Below are 21,202 nucleotides of genomic sequence, written 5' to 3' on the forward strand. Positions count from 1 at the left end.
AGTTAATACAAATGTATTGATTATAGCAGCTTTAGTTTTATAGCAAACTCGTAACTACAGGATTTGTAATTACATAATCGTGAAATTTGGTATACGACTAGAATCTTAATACTTCACTACTGGTGATAGTTACTGCACCGTGAACTCTGTGCGGTCTAAGTAGCTATATGGTTTAAAAGAAAATGGGGAAAGTTCATTTGCATACACTCCAGCCTGCACCGCAGTACGCGTCATGTTTAAGTCCTCTCACCGTGTTTTCAGTCTGTCACAGAATACAGGGCTGCGGGTTGCACCGAGCCGAGGTCACGCCGCTCTGACAGCTCATCTCCCTGTCCGAAGTGTAAGTTCGCCCAAGGAACTGACAGATAGCAGGAGACGACTCACGACGACGACAACAACAACAGCATACAGCTGCCAACGGAGCTCGACCTGGCTAGTGCTAATTAGGACGGACCTCGGGGACTCGGTGCTGACATTAAGCCCCTGCTGAGGAGGCTGAGTGAAAGGTCTGGCAGAGTTACTCTCCGACTCAACAGTGAGATAAAGGAATCAGTGTAAAGGCCCTGTGAATTTCCTGGAATTTGTATCCTCCTTTGTGGAACAGCACTCGTCTTCTTCTTCTTTTTTTTGTGCCGAGGCCTTCATTTGTAAAACTCCAATTTCATAAGTCGCTTCAGTTGGTTGCAAGACCAAAACTCCAGCAATTACAAGATGAAGGAGGAAGAAATGTGGATTTACACATTATGTAATAAAAATAAATTAAAAAAAGATGTTTTCATAATAGGAGCAGTTTTGGAGTACAGGCAGTCCTTATGAAGGTTCAACGTGGCTGACATTTTGTGCAGAGAGAATCTGCCTTGGAGATGAAATGTCTGTCAACGGGACTGCCTTGCATGATGGTCTCCAGTTTGCTGAGTGTGCACCTAGCAGGCCCAGAAATATGAGGCGCGTGCAGAATGTTGCTGAGTGTCTGGTTTGGAGGCTCTCCTCTCGCGCGTAAGCCCCCGAGAAAATCTATTCATGTGATTCATGTTTTAGAACATGGTTACAACCCGGCCTCTGACGACTCCTGATTTCTGCTGCTTCTTTAAAAAAAAAAAAACTAAAGATTTCTCAAGCAGCACTTCCAGTAATACTCTCACATTTTGTGGCAGTTCCTCCCACACACACACTTTGGAGGCATGTTCTTGGGGGGGGAAATGCCAACAACGATGTTGCTCCGTCTAAATGTGCCAATTTGAGGGTGCACCCAGGCTTTCTGCTTTCTGCTAATTACCGGTGAGAGATGCGGAATTAAAGGCACGAATTTCAGTTCATGTGTTTACCTCTCGAGAACAAAAATGACACTTTGGTCATTAACTGTTTTTGTTTCTTCAACTGAAAAGTAACCCAACAAAAAAGGAAACATTCCTGCTTTTGCACTGTTACAGAAAAGACTCTCTTGTTTGCATTTCATTAAAAGGTACTGATGGCCTCGTGAACCCGTGCACATCAATCAAATGGGGTTACTGTATATGCCTGCCCACATAATACTGGGGTTTTCAAATAGAACCTTTGAAATACTGGCCTTAGAAGACATGGGAAGAAACACTGGCTTCTATTTTCTTTCTTTGGAGCCTTCAGGGATAGAAGGAGGATTTGAAATTGCTTGTGTGCTCTTGTAGAGGATAGGAAGGAAGCTGTATTTTCTGTAAAAGACAATTTTAACCTCCACTTTCAAAAGCATCAGCTAACTTGTGATCTGGACTGCAGAAGTCTGTTAAAGCTTTGGTGTTGTAATAGCTGATTGGGCCCCCTGTTGAAACACTATCACCTCACTTCTGGCTTTGTTTAGACATCTCACTGTAAAGGCATTTACTTTCCACATCAGTAAATGTCATTGGAAATACCGGTTTTGAAGTAGAAGGCTTCTTGGTTGCATTTTCCGTACGCAAACTAAACATCTTAAGATCATTTTACATGAGTGCTTCATAAATCTGATATAACGTAAACCCTGAAAATGTATGTTGTGGTCTACGTTTGCTCTAAAATTCAAAAAAATAAAAACAAACTAGACAAGATCTCCTCCCTCCCTTCTGGCAGTATAAAAAATGCAAGACTCCATCCAGAGGTGAGCGGCTCGCTATGACCTTGACAGAGGAAACATCCTCACGCTCAAATTGCCACCTTTTAATTGAATTGTCTCACGTGTCGTTGGTCCCTTTGTAAAAACTCTCAGCGATGAGCCTGTTTGTGTAAAATAAGAAAAACCTTGGATGAATAAATTTGATTTGATGTGATTCGACGCCTCGTCTCTCCCTGTGCCGGCGCTGTCTAATAGCTGATAATGTAATTACGTTTCCATCAGAGGGAGGCCTAATGATTGACTGTGGTGCAATGTCTTATGTGCTGGTGAGATAAACCTCCCTCTCCAATACTGAGGGTTTGGTCGGGGCTCTCGAATCAATAATTTATCCTTCCTGTGTTCTCCCCGTTTATAACACTAAAGTGTTTTCAGTGGTCGTGCTTTAGTGTTACTAAGTGGAAATGTACCGTGCACTGTTCAAACATTTCTTCATGCAGAAGTTGCAATTTATTGTGGAACAAAATTAACCGTCAGGATTAAAATTTCTATAATTTTTTTTCTCACATTTTTAAAACTGCAATCCAAATTGTGCGCCATTCGACGAGGTTGTCTGCTGCTACCGGAGGAGTTGTGCATTTAAGGCAAACCCAAAGCTTCTTTCCTGTTTTGCTGTGCCAAAAGGAAACTCCCCACGGACCGAGATAAACCTCAGCACTGCACCGCCGGCACCTTCACTCGGGCTGTCCGAGCTGTGTGTCTTAACCAGGCATTCAAACTCGTGCGTTTGTTTCTCTGTATTTCCCTGCAGGCTTTGAGCTGCTGTATCAGCCAGAAGTGGTGCGGCTCTACCTATCGCTGCTGACGGAGAGCCAGAACTACAACACCCTGGAGGCAGCTGCCGGGGCTCTGCAAAACCTCAGCGCTGGACAGTGGACTGTGAGTCCTGGGGTTGGAAGGGTACAACGCAAAAACACAATGTTCTGTCTGAGTTTTGTTCTCACTTACTTGCATTTTGTCCGGTTTCTGTCTTTGTCCTTGACTTTTTAGTAACTGTGTTGCAATGGGAGCTTTAAAACCATGAGTCAGATGGGCTTAAAAGTCAAAAAGACCTGCTTCCAAAGGGTTTCAAACCGCATAGCGACTGTGTGATAAACAAATTTAAAAACAGAAAGACGATTGAACAAATGTAGGCAGCTCAGACAGTAAAATATTTATCAAATTTCCAGATAGTTTGTAGTCAGGCTGCCGACTGTGGCTCAAGGTTGAATTTGTATTCGCTTTGAAAACAGTTTGGTAACTCGGCTCGTTTTAGCGTTTGCGCAGCCCCTCTGAAGGGCGGACCAATCAGCGAGCAGTGTCGGTCGTTAACCACATTTGTCCCGCCCCTCCTTCCCTATGATTGGACGGCGAAAGTGACGAGCGCAGCGTTATTTTTCAACACTGACCAGAAAAATCTGCTGCTGGCTTTCATTCAAACAATTAAAAAGATAAGCTGTACTCAGAAAAAAATGCTTTGGTGGACAATGGCCGTAATTAGTTGCAGGGGTGGCTGGTCTTTGCTGATTGGTTAAAATTACCCAAAGGCCCAGTAGGATGAATTGACTGCAAGCGATTCCCTTTGGAGCATCGCCACACCTGGATATTCACGCAGTAAAATTGGGTCTGATAGTCTGGGTTTGACATTGAGAAAAAGATGAGCTCTGCTTTGACAAAGTTAAATAGCACTGATCGCTCAGAGGCTCGAGTGACGGAAATATACAATATGTTTATGCAGATACATTTGAGTATTTGGTGAACAGGTAATGTGATCAAGCAATTTTATGTTGACCCAATTACACCAACAGGAATTCGAGGCAAGAGATGAAATGTACTGATAACACCTTCCTCAGTCAGGAACCTCTTCCATAGAGGTGGCATTACATTAGATAAGAGTTATATAAGTAATGCACACCACACTCTCATCCGTAGTAGATGTTTGCTTGTGATGATAGATGAGATGAGAATGTCTACAGCCAGACATTTATTCCAATTAGAGCGACTGTGGAGCTGCTCACAGGCTGTCTGGCTCGCAGGCAGTGGTTGAATTATCAACAGGGAGGGCTGGATGTCAGATGCCAGTTTATGCACAGCACCCCGGGCGAGAGCGGTTACTTATGTTTTTCAGCTGACTGGTTGTATTGAGTCCACGGCAGCATTATCACGAAAGCGCCTCTTCTTACACCCATGTGTCAGGCTGTAAATACATCCACCGGTCCTCCGATTTCATCAGCGGAAACAAGCTGTTGCCACTCTGATGGAAAATAACACGTGAACTCTTTTGATTTTTTTTTCTTAAGTTCCCATGCAGCTCTGAGTGTCACATTTATTAGTGTTGTAAAGTAGTAATTTTCAGCTAAGGTGAGCATTTTGAGGTGAAATCCTTCTTTCCTTCGGGCTGTATTCTCCCTGTTGGAGCTAATCAGGATGCTTGGCCTGGGCTTAGGAACCTGTGGAGCCACTCCCTCATCAGACTGTCACATCTGGTAGCTGGACAAAACATGTCCTGCTCCCTGAGAGGATAGCCGAGCTTCTACTCTGAATCCTCTTCATTCTTTTCTTTCTGTTTAGCGCCTCAGGATTAACCTCCTTTACAAGGCTTACTACTGCCACCTGGTGGTCACGCTCTGCCTGTTCTCGGCTTAATTACATCTCTTGGGGTATCAGCGCTTAGAAGAGAAACCCTTTTATGTCAAACTTAATGTTTCATGTTACAAAAAAATTTGAAGTAAAATCTACTGATGTTTAAATTAAGACAAATTATATCACATGTCCATTCAGAGCCCCACTGTGTAATGTTAGGAATTAGTCGAGCCTAAGGAGCAGTGATGAGCTGTCTTGTAGTTACTGAGTGAATGATAGAGTGTACAGGGGCATATATAGGTTGTATGTGCAAGCATGAAAGCACATATATTTTTAAAAATGTCCTCTCCACATTGGATCGGTGTCACAAAGGTGACCCGGAGTCCTCCAGGGGCCAGAATAATTTAGATGTGGTCATGCTAGGCAGCTCCCTGGTGGGAATCTGTAGGTCTTAATGAATGTTAGGTTAGGTTTAGGTTAGGTAGTTACTTTATTAATCCCCGAGGGGAAATTTCTTTCGCTACAGCAGCATACAGAAGCAATAAGATAATAATAATAGAATAATAGAAAAGCAATAAAATAGCAGTAAAATAGCAGTAAAAAATATTAAATATAAAATATAAAATGCACAGTATATTTAGTACATACAGTACAGTATATATCTATATATTATATGCAATGTCAAACAGGACGCTGCAGTCTACCTATAAAAAGCAGTCACATCACACCCATCCTTCTGCTCTTCAGTGGTCCAACTACATCCGAGCCACGGTGCGTAAGGAGAAAGGTCTTCCCATCCTGGTGGAGCTGCTGCGCTCCGACTCCGACAAGGTGGTCCGAGCCGTGGCCATCGCCCTGCGCAACCTGTCCATCGATCGCCGCAACAAAGATCTGATCGGTAACAAACCGCACGTTCATTCTGGATTTAAGACTTCAAATTCACCCCAATAAAGTGGATTTGACCAATACAATAGGAAAGGCCTGACAAAGGTTAATGACCAAAGCAGTTTCTTAATTCTTAAAGATTTGGTTGTATTTTTTTTCTAAGACTTGTCTTAAAACAAGTCACATGTACACTGAAAGATGTATTGGTGGTTGTAATTATTCCTCCCTGCTGGCCTTGTTGAGATTCTCTCGGTGATGCAATTCCATTGTAAACATGGGATCAAATGTCCTGTCCTCTCTCTCTGCAAAAATGCACTTTGAGGTTCAGCCACAGCTAAAATGATGCCTCAGCAGACTGAGTTTGTCGAATCAAATGCATCAGTTAGGAAATTTCAGTGCAATATTTCCTTGTTACTGTGCCTCCATCATATGTGAGAAGGAACACACTGTAACACCCAACTGATTTAGGTAACTCAAACTGCTGAGAATGCATTTTTATGTGAAAGAAGTGTACATTTTGTTCTCCAAGTCTGACACTGGAATCACATTAGGATGGGTCTTATTATACTGCAGTTGAAAGTGGCCAAACACTGTGTTTAGTTTACTCAGTACTGTTATGTGAGATACTTGAAAAACCGTGAAACTTACCCTTTAAACAATTCTCATCTGTTATGCGTGAGAATCCAACCATTTTTGTTAGATTTGAGATTGTGGACACTGAAGTATCTTCAGAGTTGATCCTATACCAGTACAGTAATCGTAACTTGAGCAATTCTTTTGGATTGAACTCGATGACTTTTCAAATTAAGCCTTCATTTTGTAGAACATTGTTTGTTAAAGAACAAAAACTTCACCTTATAGGAAGTTATGCCATGCGGGACTTGGTGACCAACCTGCCCAGCGGTCAGCAGCGGCCAGCCAAGAACCTGGAGGAGGACACTGTGGTCGCCATCCTCAACACCATCCATGAGATCGTTACCGACAGCTCTGAAAACGCTCGCTCCCTCATCCAGGCCCAGGCCATCGAGAAGCTGGTCGCCATCAACAGGACCAGGTCAGAAATACATCAAACAGGGTACTGTTAATGTCATTAATCTTGATTTATGACTGTTTCTCGGTTGAGAAATAGCATGCTGGTTTATTTGGATCAAATTATGGTTGCAGATTGATTTTGTTGAGGTTGCCAAGTGTTGATTTGACTATTTTTTACACATAGAGCGACCTGATATAACAGATGCCGTGTAAGAAGTCAATCCACTTGACAATATTGTATCGGTGTCACGTCTTGACGCTCCAGCGTAGAAATTAAACACTTGTAGTTTAGGCATAAAAAAAACCACGTGGTTAGATTTAGGAGAAGAGTCCCAGTCCCAGTTTGGTTTAGGCACAAAAATGACTTTGTAAAGGTGAAGAAAAGATCATGGTTTGGATTGAAATTCGTCATTTTACTTAAGTAACATTACGTACGTCAGATAAGTTACTAAACATACGTCGTGTAACCTCCATATGTTACGGTATGTTGATCTCCTCGATCATAGATGCGTAAACTTTTCACGTCTAGGCGAGGCAAAACGTGACACTGACACCTTATCCTCTGGTGGACTGACGGACGTATTACACGCTGCATGGAGAGCCCCAGAAAGCATTTCACAGTTAAAAACTCAGCAGAAGTATTTGCCTTTTAATCAACTGTCTAGAGAATAGGTTTTTTTTTTTTTCTTGTGTGTGTTTACCATCATAGTGTATACACTGTTAGTTTAATCAGTTTTTATTACTCACAGTGAGCCAAACTGAAACAGCACTCACCGTTGAAATATTCTACATGTAATAATTATAGAATGACCTTGAAAGAAAATTTGCATCATTTTTACATGTGTGTGTTCAGGTTGCTGCTTCCAAGACGTTACCGTGACGTTAACCACTGTGAAATAAAGTGTATCCGTGCCACACCACCCTTTTAATATAAGATCCAGAGCACGTTTCAAAAGGCTCGTCCTCGTGTGGCGATGTATCGATCATATGGAGAGTCCCTCCAACTAGCATGAATATACATAGTTTATTCTCAGACCAAATAGCTGTGTTTCCCCTCAGCCTCGTGAGATTAGCTTTCTTTGAAGTGAGCCCCTCCGCCCCCACCCACATGTAATTAATACTGGTGGCTCTGAGGTAGCTAATGAAAGGAAATGTGCACTCATCTGGCTATGAATTGAAAAGTAGACCCCGAAGCAGCTTGGGGGACTCAACGTCTTTGAATAAAGAGATTGATTGCAGCGCTGCTTTGCTAGCACACCGTGTTGGGGTTAGATGGGGTTTCTGATTTTCAGTTCTCAAGTAGTGTCTTCATTTATTTCCTCCTTTTTTCTTTGTGGCTCTCAGCCAATCAGCACGCGAAACAAAGGCAGCGTCTCACGTGTTGCAGACAGTGTGGAGTTATAAGGACCTGAGGAACACTTTGACTAAGGACGGCTGGAACAAAAGCCACTTCCAGGTACTGAATATAATCTGCATCCGAAGTGTTGTTATTGCAGTTATTTTGATATCCAGACACAAAAAAATATTCTTTAATCATTTTAGATGCATATAATTTTGAGAACAACCACTTTTCCATGAATGAAGTGCTCCACTAATAGAGTATGCGCATCAAAAAAGTATTAGCAGCTTCATTAGCCACCCCTAAAAAAACATCTCTGGCGACTAAGATTTATATGAACTTGTGTATGAACCAAGCTTTTACTGATATTACATGTTTAAAACATTAAGCCAACATAATTATATTATCATATCTATATTTTAAATGGTAAGAATGATTATCTATTCGATCGTAACTGGCAAATAGGAGAGAAATATTTTTTTTTTTAGCTGCATGATTTAATGCTGCCTGCTCCCTCTCTCCTCTCAGCCCGCTGTGACAACCACCCCTAAAGCAACCAAGAACGGCAAGCCAGGTTATGATGACACCACTCTGCCCCTGATGGAGAAGAACCAAGGTCAGTCAGTGTGTGTGTGTGTGTGTGTGTGTGTGTGTGTGTGTGTGTGTGTGTGTGTGTGTGTGTGTGTGTTGCTGTTTTTGCCTGCTTAGAGGACTAAATTAGTAGATTTAGATATGACTGACATGAAGAACAACTAAATGCCTCTGTTATCCTGTTCACTAAAGAGTATGCACTACTACGCCTTATTTGAAGGCTGAGACTGAGGATGTTCAAATCCCATGAAAATGTCTTGGTCAGCACTAAGCCCCGAGCCAAGCTGGTTCATGTTAAACATGTAAGTCTTTAAAAACATGTTATAGTCATTAGATTCCACTTTTGTCCTGGACTGCAACAGCTGAATCCTTGTCACCGACTGACCATTGGTTGACAAATTTACAACAACTTCTTGTGTTCATTTCAAATGGAAAGCTTATCTCAGTCGCAGTAGGGAAATCAGAGAATCATAGATCCCCGCAGCTTCATCCATCTCATCCCAGGTGCCACTCCGTGATGTTATTATTGTGGTCATTCCCCAGAGTTCACAGCCATAGGTTAAGGAAGGGATGGAGAATATACTGTATTACTGCTACTGCATCTCCGAGCCTAATAAAATTAGAAGCCTGCTGGAATTTCATATCATTCAGCCGGATTTGACCCAGTCTGATTAAAACATATTCAGTAATTTCCTAAAACAGCCTGGCACTTACCCAAATGGAAATTAATTTTGCAATTTTGAGGTACTATCTTCATCAGGTGTGTGCTTTGTACTTTTGGCAGCCAGATTTTGTGTGTGGGGCTAATTTAAAATACACTCCAGTGCCCATTTGATGACGGTGAAGGAACATGTCACCTTGTTTAACAGTGTGTTGGGACAGCAATGGAGAATAAGGTATATCAGCCTTTGGCTACACATTGTTGGTTTTCTGGTTTTCATGGGATTTGTTGACATAAAAAAAAAAAAGTCTTGGGACTCATCCTTTTAAGAAGCGGCTCAAAAAACAAATTATGGAAAAAATAGTAATATAATAATAGATTGTCCGAAAGACTGAAAGTCCTCAAAGCAGGTTGAAACAAACTACTAACATCTACTGGACAGTGTGTGTGTGTGTGTGTGTGTGTGTGTGTGTGTGTGTGTGTGTGTGTGTGTGTGCGTGTCCGTGTCCGTGTCCACTCACCGAGGACATGTATGTTTATTTTTTTTCTCATGGCTATATTGAAGCGCTGTGCTTACCACATTACTACTCTCATCCCGTGCGTGGTGAAGCTGTGGTGTGTTGAATTGTTGAATGTTGCAATAATGCTATTCATAGGAGTCAGAAAGAAAAACAGCAACTAAAAATGGGAAGTGGAGCTCTGAACAGCGTACTGCTGCTGTTTCAGAAAAACCTTCCAACACTGAGAAGGTTAGTTTTGATGGAATTATCCTCCATGAAAATGAAGAGAGGCATTTTAGATGGTTTTTAAATTATTGTAATAGTGTCAGAGATAAAGAAAATGACCTGAACTTTTAAGTTTGTGTTGCTGTTTCCACAATTAAGAACTCAGGTGGAGGTTTTCTACAGCAGCAGCAGTATGTACGGGGGCGGGAAGGGAAATTGTGTAGTGCATTGGCCCAACAACAAACATCTCTTTGACAGAGGAGTCAACACCGTAGCAGCAGCAGTTAACTGTCCTGATTTTTTTTTTTTTTTTTTTTTTTTTCATCCATACATGCAAATGAATGGCAGCGCTCATGTCTGCCCACTCTCAGTTTGCATTATTCAATCACTGGCCGAGAACCATCACCCTGAAAAAAAAAAAAAAAAAAGAAAGCAGCAGCAGCGTTTTGGCTTAATGACTCAGTTTTGTGTGTGTGCCCTTTTTTTTTTTTTTTTTTTTTTTTCTACAAATGGCATATGAATACTTTTCAGGCACCAGGAAATGTGGCAGTGGTGATATGATACCTATGGATGAGCTGGGCCCAGGTAAGAGCCAGACTGCATGCTCGTCCTCAGCCAAAGAAGAGCTAGCTCTCCCCTAATCTCTCTCCGGTGTCCAATAGTGCCGTCTTTGATTCGGCATCTCCTCTGCTAGTTCTTTAACCGTTGCCAAGATGTTTTTCTTTTTTTTTTTTATCTGAAAATTCGAACCAGTGAACACTCTGATCTTGGTTTGATGGCTTTGGACTGAGCTTCAGACATGAGCTCTTTGATGCTGTATGCAAGACCCCTCTCTTGACAAGATGTTTGTACCAAGCTGGGCCTTCATTAGATGCTCAACACTGCAAGATGTGGGTGGTTCTCTCACTTCATAATGAATATACTCTTAATATATCATAGGGCACATTTCCTCTGCTGCGCTTCCTTCAAAGTAAATATTCCTTCTGGTGTTAAAAATATAGAATTGCAACTTTGACTGTCTTTTAGTGTTTTTTGAGTCTTTTTCCATGTTCATTTGTGACACTTGAGGGTGATAGAATAAGATTTTTGTCCATTGTGTTTTTTTTCTATCCTTTTCCCCAAACTCACTCTTTTAGATTTTAAGATGTTGTTTTTTTAAAATTTTTATATCCACGCTGCTGAGCCTGTAATTATCGAGCATCTCACAATCCCTTCAAGTAAAAAACACTCCTACCTCTAGTAGAAGTTTTGAATCATTTATATAGCTTTTCACACTGACTTTCAACAAGGAGAAGAGTTTCTTCAAGGAGAGAGTGTGATGCTGCTATATAAAGCAGCTGCAAACCGGAACTCATGATGTTTATTTATGACAACTGTGTTTGAGATGTTCTCCTCATAATAAGCAGTAACGCGCCGCTGGGTCAGTCATCGTAAACTCATACTGTGCATCCAAACCTCGTTCAAACCCAAAATGCAAAGATAAGTTCCCAGATATGACAGACTGAATGTTGGTGAAATTCTCGTAAAATGATTCAAGAGGCATCTAGAAAATTCTCCATTTGATAACGCTGTCATACAGCAAAGTGAGCCTGAGGTGCAGGAATCCACACATCCTTACGGACATCCGTTATCAAAGTAGAACCAAACACAGCATTTGTCTGCAACCTGGTGTCACGCCAAAATGTGTAATACACCTGCCAGTCCACTACAGGACAGCGTGTCGGTGTCCTGGTTTCGCTTTGCTCAGGCGAGAAAAAACATGTACTTAGTTTTTGTTAAAAAAGAAAAGCATATTGTTATATTTTTGAAAACAATCTGAGGTGGTTAAAGTGAGGAAAATATTTCTTTCAAGAAATCCTTGTCACTTTCCCTCGGACTCAAATCTCAGTCTCCTGGCTGAAAGTCAGCTGTCTTATCCGTCCATCCAGCCCCAAATTGTGTGCCTATATGAACTAACAAACATTTGTTGCGTGACCTGTGTCATGGTGGTCTTTTTTTACACCAAGGTGAGGCCAGCGCAGTCTTCTCCAGTAAACCGGCTTCTGCATGATCCCAGGCTGTTCTCAGAGAAGCTGCTGGTTAGAGCGGAAAATACTGTTTGTGTGTGCATTTGTTAAGATGGTTTAGAAGACAGGGTCAAAAACCATTTGAACATACTTCATCTAGTTTGTTTAAGACTTACTCTGTGGGTAAATAACATGAGAAAGTTTAGACAAGCGTGTGATGGCGTGTGGGTTCGACTCCGCCGTGTCCAACAACTTTCCTGCCAAGTGCTGCAGTGCAGATGAGCTTTCTGTTTCTCTTCACAGGTTAAAACAACAATTGATCTGTCAAGAGCTTTTCTTTCCATCAAAGAGACAGAGCAATTAGCTGACTATTGTTGTCTGACCTCATTAGATGGATACTCCACCATTGACCAGAGGGACAAGGACTGCAAATACAAGGCAGTGGACGGCTCGGTGGACCTGACAGAACGGGAGCCATTAAAGGTACAGACAGCTCGTCTGATCTCTTCAGGGAATCGGGGCACCGACGATGAAATAATGACGTCTCATTGAAATATTACCACGTCCTCTCCCTTTGTGTCTCTCTCTCTTTCTGTTTTCTGTGGTGGGTCCTCATTAGAGGCTCTTAATCCTATCGATTCTTTAAAGAGGTTGGAAGTTGTCGCTCTCTGTTAATGTTGCCACCGCAGCTTCCGCGCGCTGTGGACAGCCTCAGATCTGTGAGCCACCAGTTAATCGAGTGTAAGCTTTTGGAGTCTGTAAAGTAATTAATCTGAGACTGATTAAAAGAACCGCCAACAAGCGCTCCTCGTGGAGACGACCCCTCGCCTTGGCAATGAACAGGCTGCTGCATTATCAAGTGGTCGTCTGCTGATTATACAGACGCTTCAGCCAAAGTTTGTTTATCCGTCGAGCTGATTGGCCATGCAGCCTCAAAGCAGAGTCACAGGATGATGGCCTCAGAGGATGTTCGACATGTGTCAGATGACGCTCGAGTACTTTTTGTAATTAATTTTTCTGCTGGTTTGGTGCTTCACGGACGGGGTTTGCCTTGTGGGACTCTAAAACGAATGCAGTAAAGAGACTCGCTTTGCATATGTCCATGTCATAGTTAAAACTAACTTGTAAAAATATTTTTGAGGCGAATAAAGGCTGGAAATTAAATCTGTCTCCAGTTAATAGTCTGCAGCTTTGTTGTTTTTATCTGGAATACAATATCATCACTTTGATGTTGGTGTCTAGTTATTTGTGTTTTTATTAAAAATCGGGAAAAGTTTATGATAATTTAAGTTTTTTGAAAGTTTTTAGAGTTTCACAACGTTGATTTAAAGTCATACAGAAAGTGTCGCCTCCTCTGTGGCCGCAGATTACTATGGTAAGTAATGGTAAATGCTAAAATGTCGTGTAACGGTAGTGCAAGCAGCACTGAAGCAGTACCACGATAGTCATGAAGTTATTGACCTGACTCAGTGAAGCCAATCACAAATAAATATCTATATATAGTTTGCTAACATTAGCCAACGGAAGCTACACCAAGAGTGCACTTTATTGTTTAATGATTAAATGGGAAAACTTTACAAAAAGGAAACATGAATTATCATGAATTCCTGCATGACTTCAGAGTGATTTAATACGTTAATACCTCATGAAATCGTCAGGAAGTAACATGAGTTCAAAGTCTTTCATTCATGAGCTCATGCATGAACAACACATTAATTCAAACATTAACTCATCATCTGTGATTATTATTTTTGGGTCTGTCCACTTACCTGCAGGTTACTATGAATAGGACACGAACATATAAACTCAGACATCATAACAATTGAAAAACATTTGTTCTCATTAATTGTTCTCACACGTTGGAGCACATGATCATGTTTAATAACTCGTGATGATTCATGATGTACGCACCTTAGTTAAAGCTTTAATTAATGTGTTGTTCATGCGAGAGATCGTGAATGAAAGACTTTGAAGTCATGTTACTTCCTGACGATTTCATGGTTTTAATGCGTGAAGTCATGCAGGAATTCATGATAATTTATTCAACCTTAAGTGAAGTGTTGCCAATACAAAACATACAAAGCTTTCATTTCCAAGAGGACTGTGATATTCAAAAGGTATATGTTTGCTTTAAAGTCTAAAGTTGGGTCATGTGTTCTCTGTGTTTCCTTCGACTGTGAGATTAGTATAACAGAAAATATCTAAGAGATGAAACCAAGATCTTTTTTATTTAAAATGTCCATTTCTATCAGCAGTGATTTCTTTTATTTAAAGAGCAGCTCAACACCAGAGTGAAAGCAACGTTTCACTGCTCTCTGGTTAAAACTTACAATATTCAGACACCAAGTTAAACCACCGGACGTCTCCATAAGAAATGATTTTCAGCTGGCGTTAAATTCTTTTTTTCGTTTCTATTTTCAGTGCTGATTTTTATTGTAGCTGATGTTTTTCCTGCCTTGACAAAATGTTAGCGAAGCTGTAATGAAATCAAAGTTTGCCCTCAAACGCAGAGCCGAGACCGGAGTGTAAACTTTTGAGGATTTTCAGCCATTGAAGTCATATAAACAAAGAACACAGCAACAAAGTTCAAACTTCAACCGTTTTATTTTGGTTGACAAGCACTTTTCATCCTATCAGGCTAACCACTAAAGCATTTCAGAGTCGAAGATAAGACTGTCACATCTTGAAAGGGCAAATATTTGAACCAGCTCTGAAGCTACAGACAGCAGTAATCGCAGCAAACAGTTGTGTTTATCTTCAGAGTGTACGAGCCTGCTCACGTTTATTCCAAAGCTATATGCGAAGTCTGCCGACTGTACTTCCAGGAGGTGTTTCTGCCCGCTTTTGAATGCAACTTTGGCTGTTGGAAGTGCTCTCTCCCTCTTTCATTTGCATGTTTTGTAATCACTCTGACTTCTTTCCAAGCTTTCCTTAAAGGCAGGGAACTAACACGGGCTTCTCTGATCCTGTATGCATCTGTGTGTGTGTGTGTGTGTGTGTGTGTGTGTGTGTGTGTGTGTGTGTATATGTGAAATGTATTGACCTCTTTTTGTTTTCCTGTGTTTTGTTTTTTGTTTTTTTAACCCGCCCTCCTGTGGCTACAGAATGACACAAATAGGAAACACTATATCAGGAGTAACAGGCCTGCGGTCAGTCTGGTGGACGCTTGTGATGTTAAGCCCCAACCTGTTGACTCCTGGGTCTAAATGCATGCATGGTAGGTCTGAAATAATTAAAGCACAAACCAAAGATTGGGATGGATTGTAGCATCCTTTTCATTCCTTGTTTGTTCATCACTCCCGTTCTGCTTTTCCTCTCACCCTCACACTTTTATCACCTGCGAGTCACCCAGAGCAGTCAGCCGGAGGAGTCACCTCGTTCTTCTCAGGGAAATTTGCGTCATCGTCACTTGTAATTCAATTGAAAACAACTTTTAATGTCTTATATTTAATGTTGAATTTGGTTTTGAGGTTAATGGGGCATAAATGACAACAAATTTGGAGTTGTAAATCTGCCCTCTAATCACTAAAAGATGAATTGCAGACGCAGAAAAAAAAAACAACGTGACTTCTCCGCTCTGCAATCCACGTCGAAAGTCGATGGACTTCGGTCTCTGTTTACAATTCAGCACCACCTGTCTCATTGAAATGTACGCCGAGGCTCACTCGCTGCTTCCCCTGACAGCCTTTGCTGAAATCGGTGGCAAATGATGAAGGGGAATCATTCTCCTGCACTCCAAAGAGATCCTCCAGGGACTCAGTTATCCCTTAATAAAAAAAATAAAAAGCAGTATCGGGAGGAAGAAAAAGATGTGCGCACATTCAAACACACTCCCGATCTCTCCTCTGTCTGCATTCATCGTACACGCCGTTTCATTGGGTCAAAGCAAGATGATTTCAGATAAATCATTCATGTAAGTTGATAAATTGATGATGGAAGGCAACACGTATAATAGGCATATAACGCATTATTGAATCAGAGATTACAACAGAGGGTTACATGAATTTATGCATTTGTGTACATTTTGAGGTCTGAAGTAGTTGATTTGAATATTGTGTACGTACATTTCTGATACAAGTGATCACTTAGTGGCTTATATTGTAACTTAAATGATCATATTTTTCTGTAAGTTACAGAAAGAAAGAAAACCTGCATCTTTGTGGTTCAGAGATGACCTAAAACATGTTTTTTTACCGGAGAGAATTAAATGTATTTCGGTAAAATGCTAAACTGAAACCAGTAAAATCGAATAAAGGCTGTCTGTTGGAGAAAAAAAAAAAAAAAAAAAATCTCTATTTCACGCAAGAAATTTAAATTCGCAGTGTCCTAAAACCTGTGAACATGTTTTATTTCTAGTAGTATTTCTCTGTGGTGTGATCCTTCATTTTATATCCCACTAAATGACTTTCACAAGGCTGATCTGGGTGAGCTTCAGTAGTTGTCACTGTACTGCCAGCAGCATTTATCTCTTCCCGCCTCCTCCTCCTCCTTCTCCTCCTCTTTCTTCTCCTCCTCCTCCTCCTCCTTGCTGCCATTGTCCTCTCCTCTGCCAGTGGCCTCTTATCAGACCTCACTGCCTTCCCCAATTGTCATCCTCTTATCTCCGTCATCCTCGTCAGTGGCCTTCCATCCAAATTCTTACATTTCCATCCATTGTACTATCGTGCGAAATACTCCGCAGGGGGACTCTTGACAGATTAAGTGCTTTGATTTGTGGTGTTCGTTGCAATTTTTGCCACTTAAGTTACAATCAGCTATAGGTAATGGTAAGAATGAGTCATCAGGTAAGTCGTTTTCACTTCATTTAGCACATGCAGGGTTTCATCCAGCACATTAAGCACCTGTTTTGCTGTCTCTTGCCTCCATTCGCCATCTGGACTGACACGACTGAAGCCTCGACAGTAATGTCATTTTTCAAATACTGTGAAAATGCCGACTGGTTGTCTTTGCTGTCTGGTGTGAAAACACAAATGGAGAGTTTCGTTCCGAATTCCCATGCATTGATTGGTAAATGGAGTTTCTACCTACTATAAAAACAAATTTTTAAAAAACACTTCATCTTTTGCATTTGTATGTTACTGAACTGAATATTTAGATATTTTTCAGCATTTTGTCATGCAATCAAGAATATTGTTATTGCAGAAATACCCCAAAATCTTGTGGTATTGTTTTAGCCCCATATTGCCCACCCCCACCTGGGATGCTCCTCTTACATCTGAGTGGAGCTACATTGGCTGCTAATTCTCTCTTTATTTGTCACGACAAGCGACACCTTTCAGATTACACCTGACCATTTTTTTTTTTCTATTGGGGAAATTTGAATTTGAATTTTGGACTGAAACTCTTCATTTACTGTTATTTCAAACTGACTCGATATTTCTTCTAATATTTTTCTCTCTCATTCATGTGCTTCAGGCTTAAAATAGCAACAGTGCCACACTCCAGCTAGAAGAGGATCTCTCATATCACTACTGCCATTTCACGTGGAACACATCTTTGGAGTTGGACGTTGTACAGAAAAGGGGATTTAAAAAAATAAAATAATGATCACAACAGCGACTACCCAGCGGCAGCCAGCATTCAGTCATGCTTTTCAGAGAAAATTTTTCAAAAGAATAAAAAGTGACTATTCCTACTACTTTCTCATATCTACATTCCCACTGGACATCATGTGAATTTTACAGTGTTGACTCTAGTTGAGCTCTAACGGTGACGGGGAATCGGACGGAGGCCGGTGCTGGTGAAGGAACAGACATGTGATGGGGAGACAAAGTGAAGTAGAGAAAGCGAACGGAAAAGGAACGTGTGTTGGAAAGAAACCTGTCGTAGAAGAAACAGGAAATGAATGTTGTTGTTTTTGTCATTTCAGTTTTCAAATCTGGAAGAAGTTTGTATCACAAAATGTTGTGGGTTTTGGAGAATTTTGCTTTCAGTTTGTTGTCTGACTTTTGGTATTTTGATGTGAACAGGTTTGGACGGGTGTGTTTGAAGGTCACCGAATGTTTTGTTTTTGGTTTGATGGGGTGGACACGGCGAAAAGAAACTACAAGGAGAGAAACCGAGCCCGCGAAGAGCTGTAGCATAGTGGATGAACATGTGCTCCCAGCAGCCTGCTCTCATGAACTTCAAATCCATTTGGGTTCACTGTGTTTTAAAACAAAACAAACAAACAAACAAAAAAAACAAAAAAACAAGAAAAAAAAAGTGCACTCAGTGAGTTTCCTCACTGAGTGAGGGAGTTTGAAATCAAATGTGTTCAACAGGTGTTTGATGTCCATTTTATAATGTCAGAGGAGTCTGCAAGTTGTGGTCTGGAGACAAGCAAGTGACATAGTGAGTACATCTGATGGAGTTTCTGTTCACACTGCATCACAAAAGTGGAGTGGAAACGAACAAAAGCAACAAAGACTTTCTGTTTCACTGCGGTCAACATGTATGAGCCGAACGACATGTTGGCCTTCACTCGCAGAGCTGTGGTTACTCAAGTAACCACTCAGGTTGTGCAGTGATACGGAGTTTCCTGGCTGGTTGCTGGTTGTCAATGATGTGTATTAAAAGAGGATATAAGGCATTTTGTTTATAAATGATTTGTGTTTTTGAAAAGAGAGGCGAAGATTGTTCTCTTGTTGAAAGGATAGATCTAAAAGCATTTTTTTTATTTTTGTTGTTTTTTTTTTTATAAATGTATATTCGGGTCAAAAAAAAAAAAAAAAAACGGAAAAACGAAGGAGAAAAAATAAACAATAAAAATTACCGACTTCTTAGTTGTATATTAATATCACATTGTTTGGAAAGCACATCTCATTTGATAAAGGCTCACCATGTTTGAAAGCAAGAAATAACCACGTAACTTAAATGTGTGTCAAATATTGTCGCGTTACGCCGACGATCACCTATTTATATTTTGTATTTGTCCAAAAAGGTTGCTGAAAAAAAAAAGTTTATCTGCAGTGTTCTTTATAAAGGCGTTGGATACAGGTTCGACTGGCTGCCCTTGCATCTTCAAAATAGACACTCTGGAGGGGTCAGAGGTCAGACAGAGGTAAATGGGATAGACAAGAGATGGCAGTGTTAATACAAAAAAAAAAAAAAATCCCCTAATTTTTCTTCCCAGTGCATTTACACCAAATCACCACCAACCCTGAACCCTCCTTCACCGGTGCATCTTAAAGAGAATTATTCAGTCGTGAGCATGAAGAAAATCTGTACAGATGTTTATATTCTATTCTTTCCAAGTGCCAGTTTTTTTGTGGTGTCATTTGGATATTAACTAATTCATTTGTGTGCAGGAAGAGACTACAGGCGGATGATTGGATGTGGTTCAAGGCAAAATACAAGCGTTGCATCGCACTGTATAGATTAAATCATGAAATTTGGTCATATAGTATATATTTTTACAGCGTTACAGGGTGGGCAGTTGAGGTGCAGAACAGCAGAGGGATGCAGAGACATGTTGCCATTGAAGAGAATCCAGTCCCAGGTGGTTTTCACTCATGCGTCATAGAGGCGAACGGCATGTGCCTGCGTTGAAGTCAGATTTTTTTTTTTTTCTTTGTGACGTATGTGACTTTATAAAGCTTGCATATTTTACACAGTGTTTACAAAGATGTACGTTGTGGTAAAAATCAAGGAACTACAAAAAAAAGATCTTTACTGTATAGATTTTAATTTCAGAAGCTAAAAAAAACAACAAAAAAAAACAACCTTATAATTACCCGGCATCCCTTTTGTGTGTCCTCAGAAGTGTGTGCTCTCATTGGACAAAGACCCATTAGACTGTCTATTCCTAACTGCACTACGCAGTACCACAACCAAAGGATCTGGAGTTGTATTTACATGAATTCATTCAGAAAGGGGGTTTTTGGTTTTGTGGATGTGCAGCCCGTCGTGGATTTACAAAATAAAGAGCCAAGCAACTGTGCTATAGAACAACCGGACATGGACACACATCGACTCAAACAAACCTACCTGTGTAGATATAACCGATACAAGACCGTCAAAATAAAGTAACTGTACTACTCAGTAGCAGATGTGTTTGTACCTATCATGTGCCTTAACCTTTTCCATGGTAGATAAAGATATGTGTGTTTTATATAACTTTATTCCTCCCCTTCGACTGTCATCTCTACATTACGTCTGTTCACCTTCTCTGTCTTTGTCAGCCTCCCTCCCTTTTTACTCCACTCAACTCATCACTTTATCATCCTGCACCCCCCCATCCCACACACACACATCCCACTTTGCCCCCCCCCTCCCAAAACCCCAAGTAGGTTAGACTGTTGGTGGGTTTCTGCCTTGTATTACATTGTATTATAAACTTTTAAAAAGATAGTCATTCGAAAAATGGTTTTGATTTCCTGTAGAGGACTAAAGTTGTTAATGCTTTCGTAGCGAGCAGAAGCGATGCCACAGTGACAGAATGTATTATGTTAATTTTACTAATACCCAGAGGCAAATATTACGCTTGTTAAACATAACGGAAAAATACTGGTTTGTAGAGTATAAATTTGGTGTGTTTTCAATAAATCATGCCTGGAAAGAAGGCGTTGCTCGGCTCTGTGTCTTATTTTATATGATTATGTGATTCAATTTCAGGAAGACTCGAGGTCTAAAGTTTTGACAGCAGCCCCTAGAGGCAATAATGTTTTTTATTGCCAAACCCCAGACTTAATAAAGGGTCAGTTTACCCAAATTATAAAAGTCTAATTTCAGTTGGTGCTGAGCAGTTTACAGCGCAACTACAATTGACCAAAGAAATGGTCCATTTGGAATTGTTGAATGTGGATAATTGAGAGTAAACATGAGGATATATATTTTTTTTTTTTATGGGGGGCGGGGGGTATTATTTATTTATTATGTCAATGCTGTAATCAGATTTTATGTAGTCCACTTCTATTGCATTGGGCTGGAAGCCAAAATGTCAGAGATGCATATCTCAAAGTCTGTACAAAGTGAATCGAAGCTACCCGCATTACTGTGAAACCACCGGAGGTCATTTTCATCATTTAATCCAAACAGACCATTTAATTTAAGTGCTCTGACCAACTAGTCTCATTTTGCTTATTGATGTTCTTCGAGCAAATGTTTTAAAGATATTACCAAGGCAGTTTCAGCAGAAGCAAGTTATATCAAAAGCAGCCTGTGCCCTCTGTATGTACAGGGCAGCGTATTCACAGCGTCTGAATCTTTCATTTGAGTTTATTCTGTTTTTAGTCATGAAAGAAGGAAAAGTGTGATCAAATACATAAAATCAACATTCCAAATATATCCAAGGGGCAA

The 21,202-nt window shown here is 40.6% G+C and overlaps 1 protein-coding gene across 6 annotated transcripts in view; it reads left to right on the top strand.

Annotated features, from left to right (window-relative positions):
* arvcfb (ARVCF delta catenin family member b) overlaps positions 1-20,465 on the top strand; it is a 219,705-nt gene extending 199,240 nt beyond the window's left edge. For 3 of the 6 annotated variants that reach the window (XM_069138258.1, XM_069138260.1, XM_069138261.1), the window contains 8 exons: positions 2,874-3,022; positions 5,432-5,582; positions 6,431-6,644; positions 7,946-8,057; positions 8,469-8,556; positions 12,315-12,406; positions 15,028-15,140; positions 17,339-20,465. In XM_069138258.1, the coding sequence (XP_068994359.1) occupies positions 2,874-3,022; positions 5,432-5,582; positions 6,431-6,644; positions 7,946-8,057; positions 8,469-8,556; positions 12,315-12,406; positions 15,028-15,129 (908 nt within the window). In that variant the 3' untranslated portion in view covers positions 15,130-15,140; positions 17,339-20,465. The remainder of the gene's footprint in view (positions 1-2,873; positions 3,023-5,431; positions 5,583-6,430; positions 6,645-7,945; positions 8,058-8,468; positions 8,557-12,314; positions 12,407-15,027; positions 15,141-17,338) is intronic. The other 3 variants (XM_069138257.1, XM_069138262.1, XM_069138263.1) reach the window with 1 other exon arrangement.
* The last annotated feature ends 737 nt before the right edge of the window (positions 20,466-21,202 follow it).

The sequence above is a fragment of the Embiotoca jacksoni genome, unplaced genomic scaffold, assembly GCF_022577435.1.
Source record: "Embiotoca jacksoni isolate LCO1_2020_lvr unplaced genomic scaffold, fEmbJac1.0.p SCAF_8, whole genome shotgun sequence".
Lineage (NCBI taxonomy): Eukaryota > Metazoa > Chordata > Actinopteri > Embiotocidae > Embiotoca > Embiotoca jacksoni.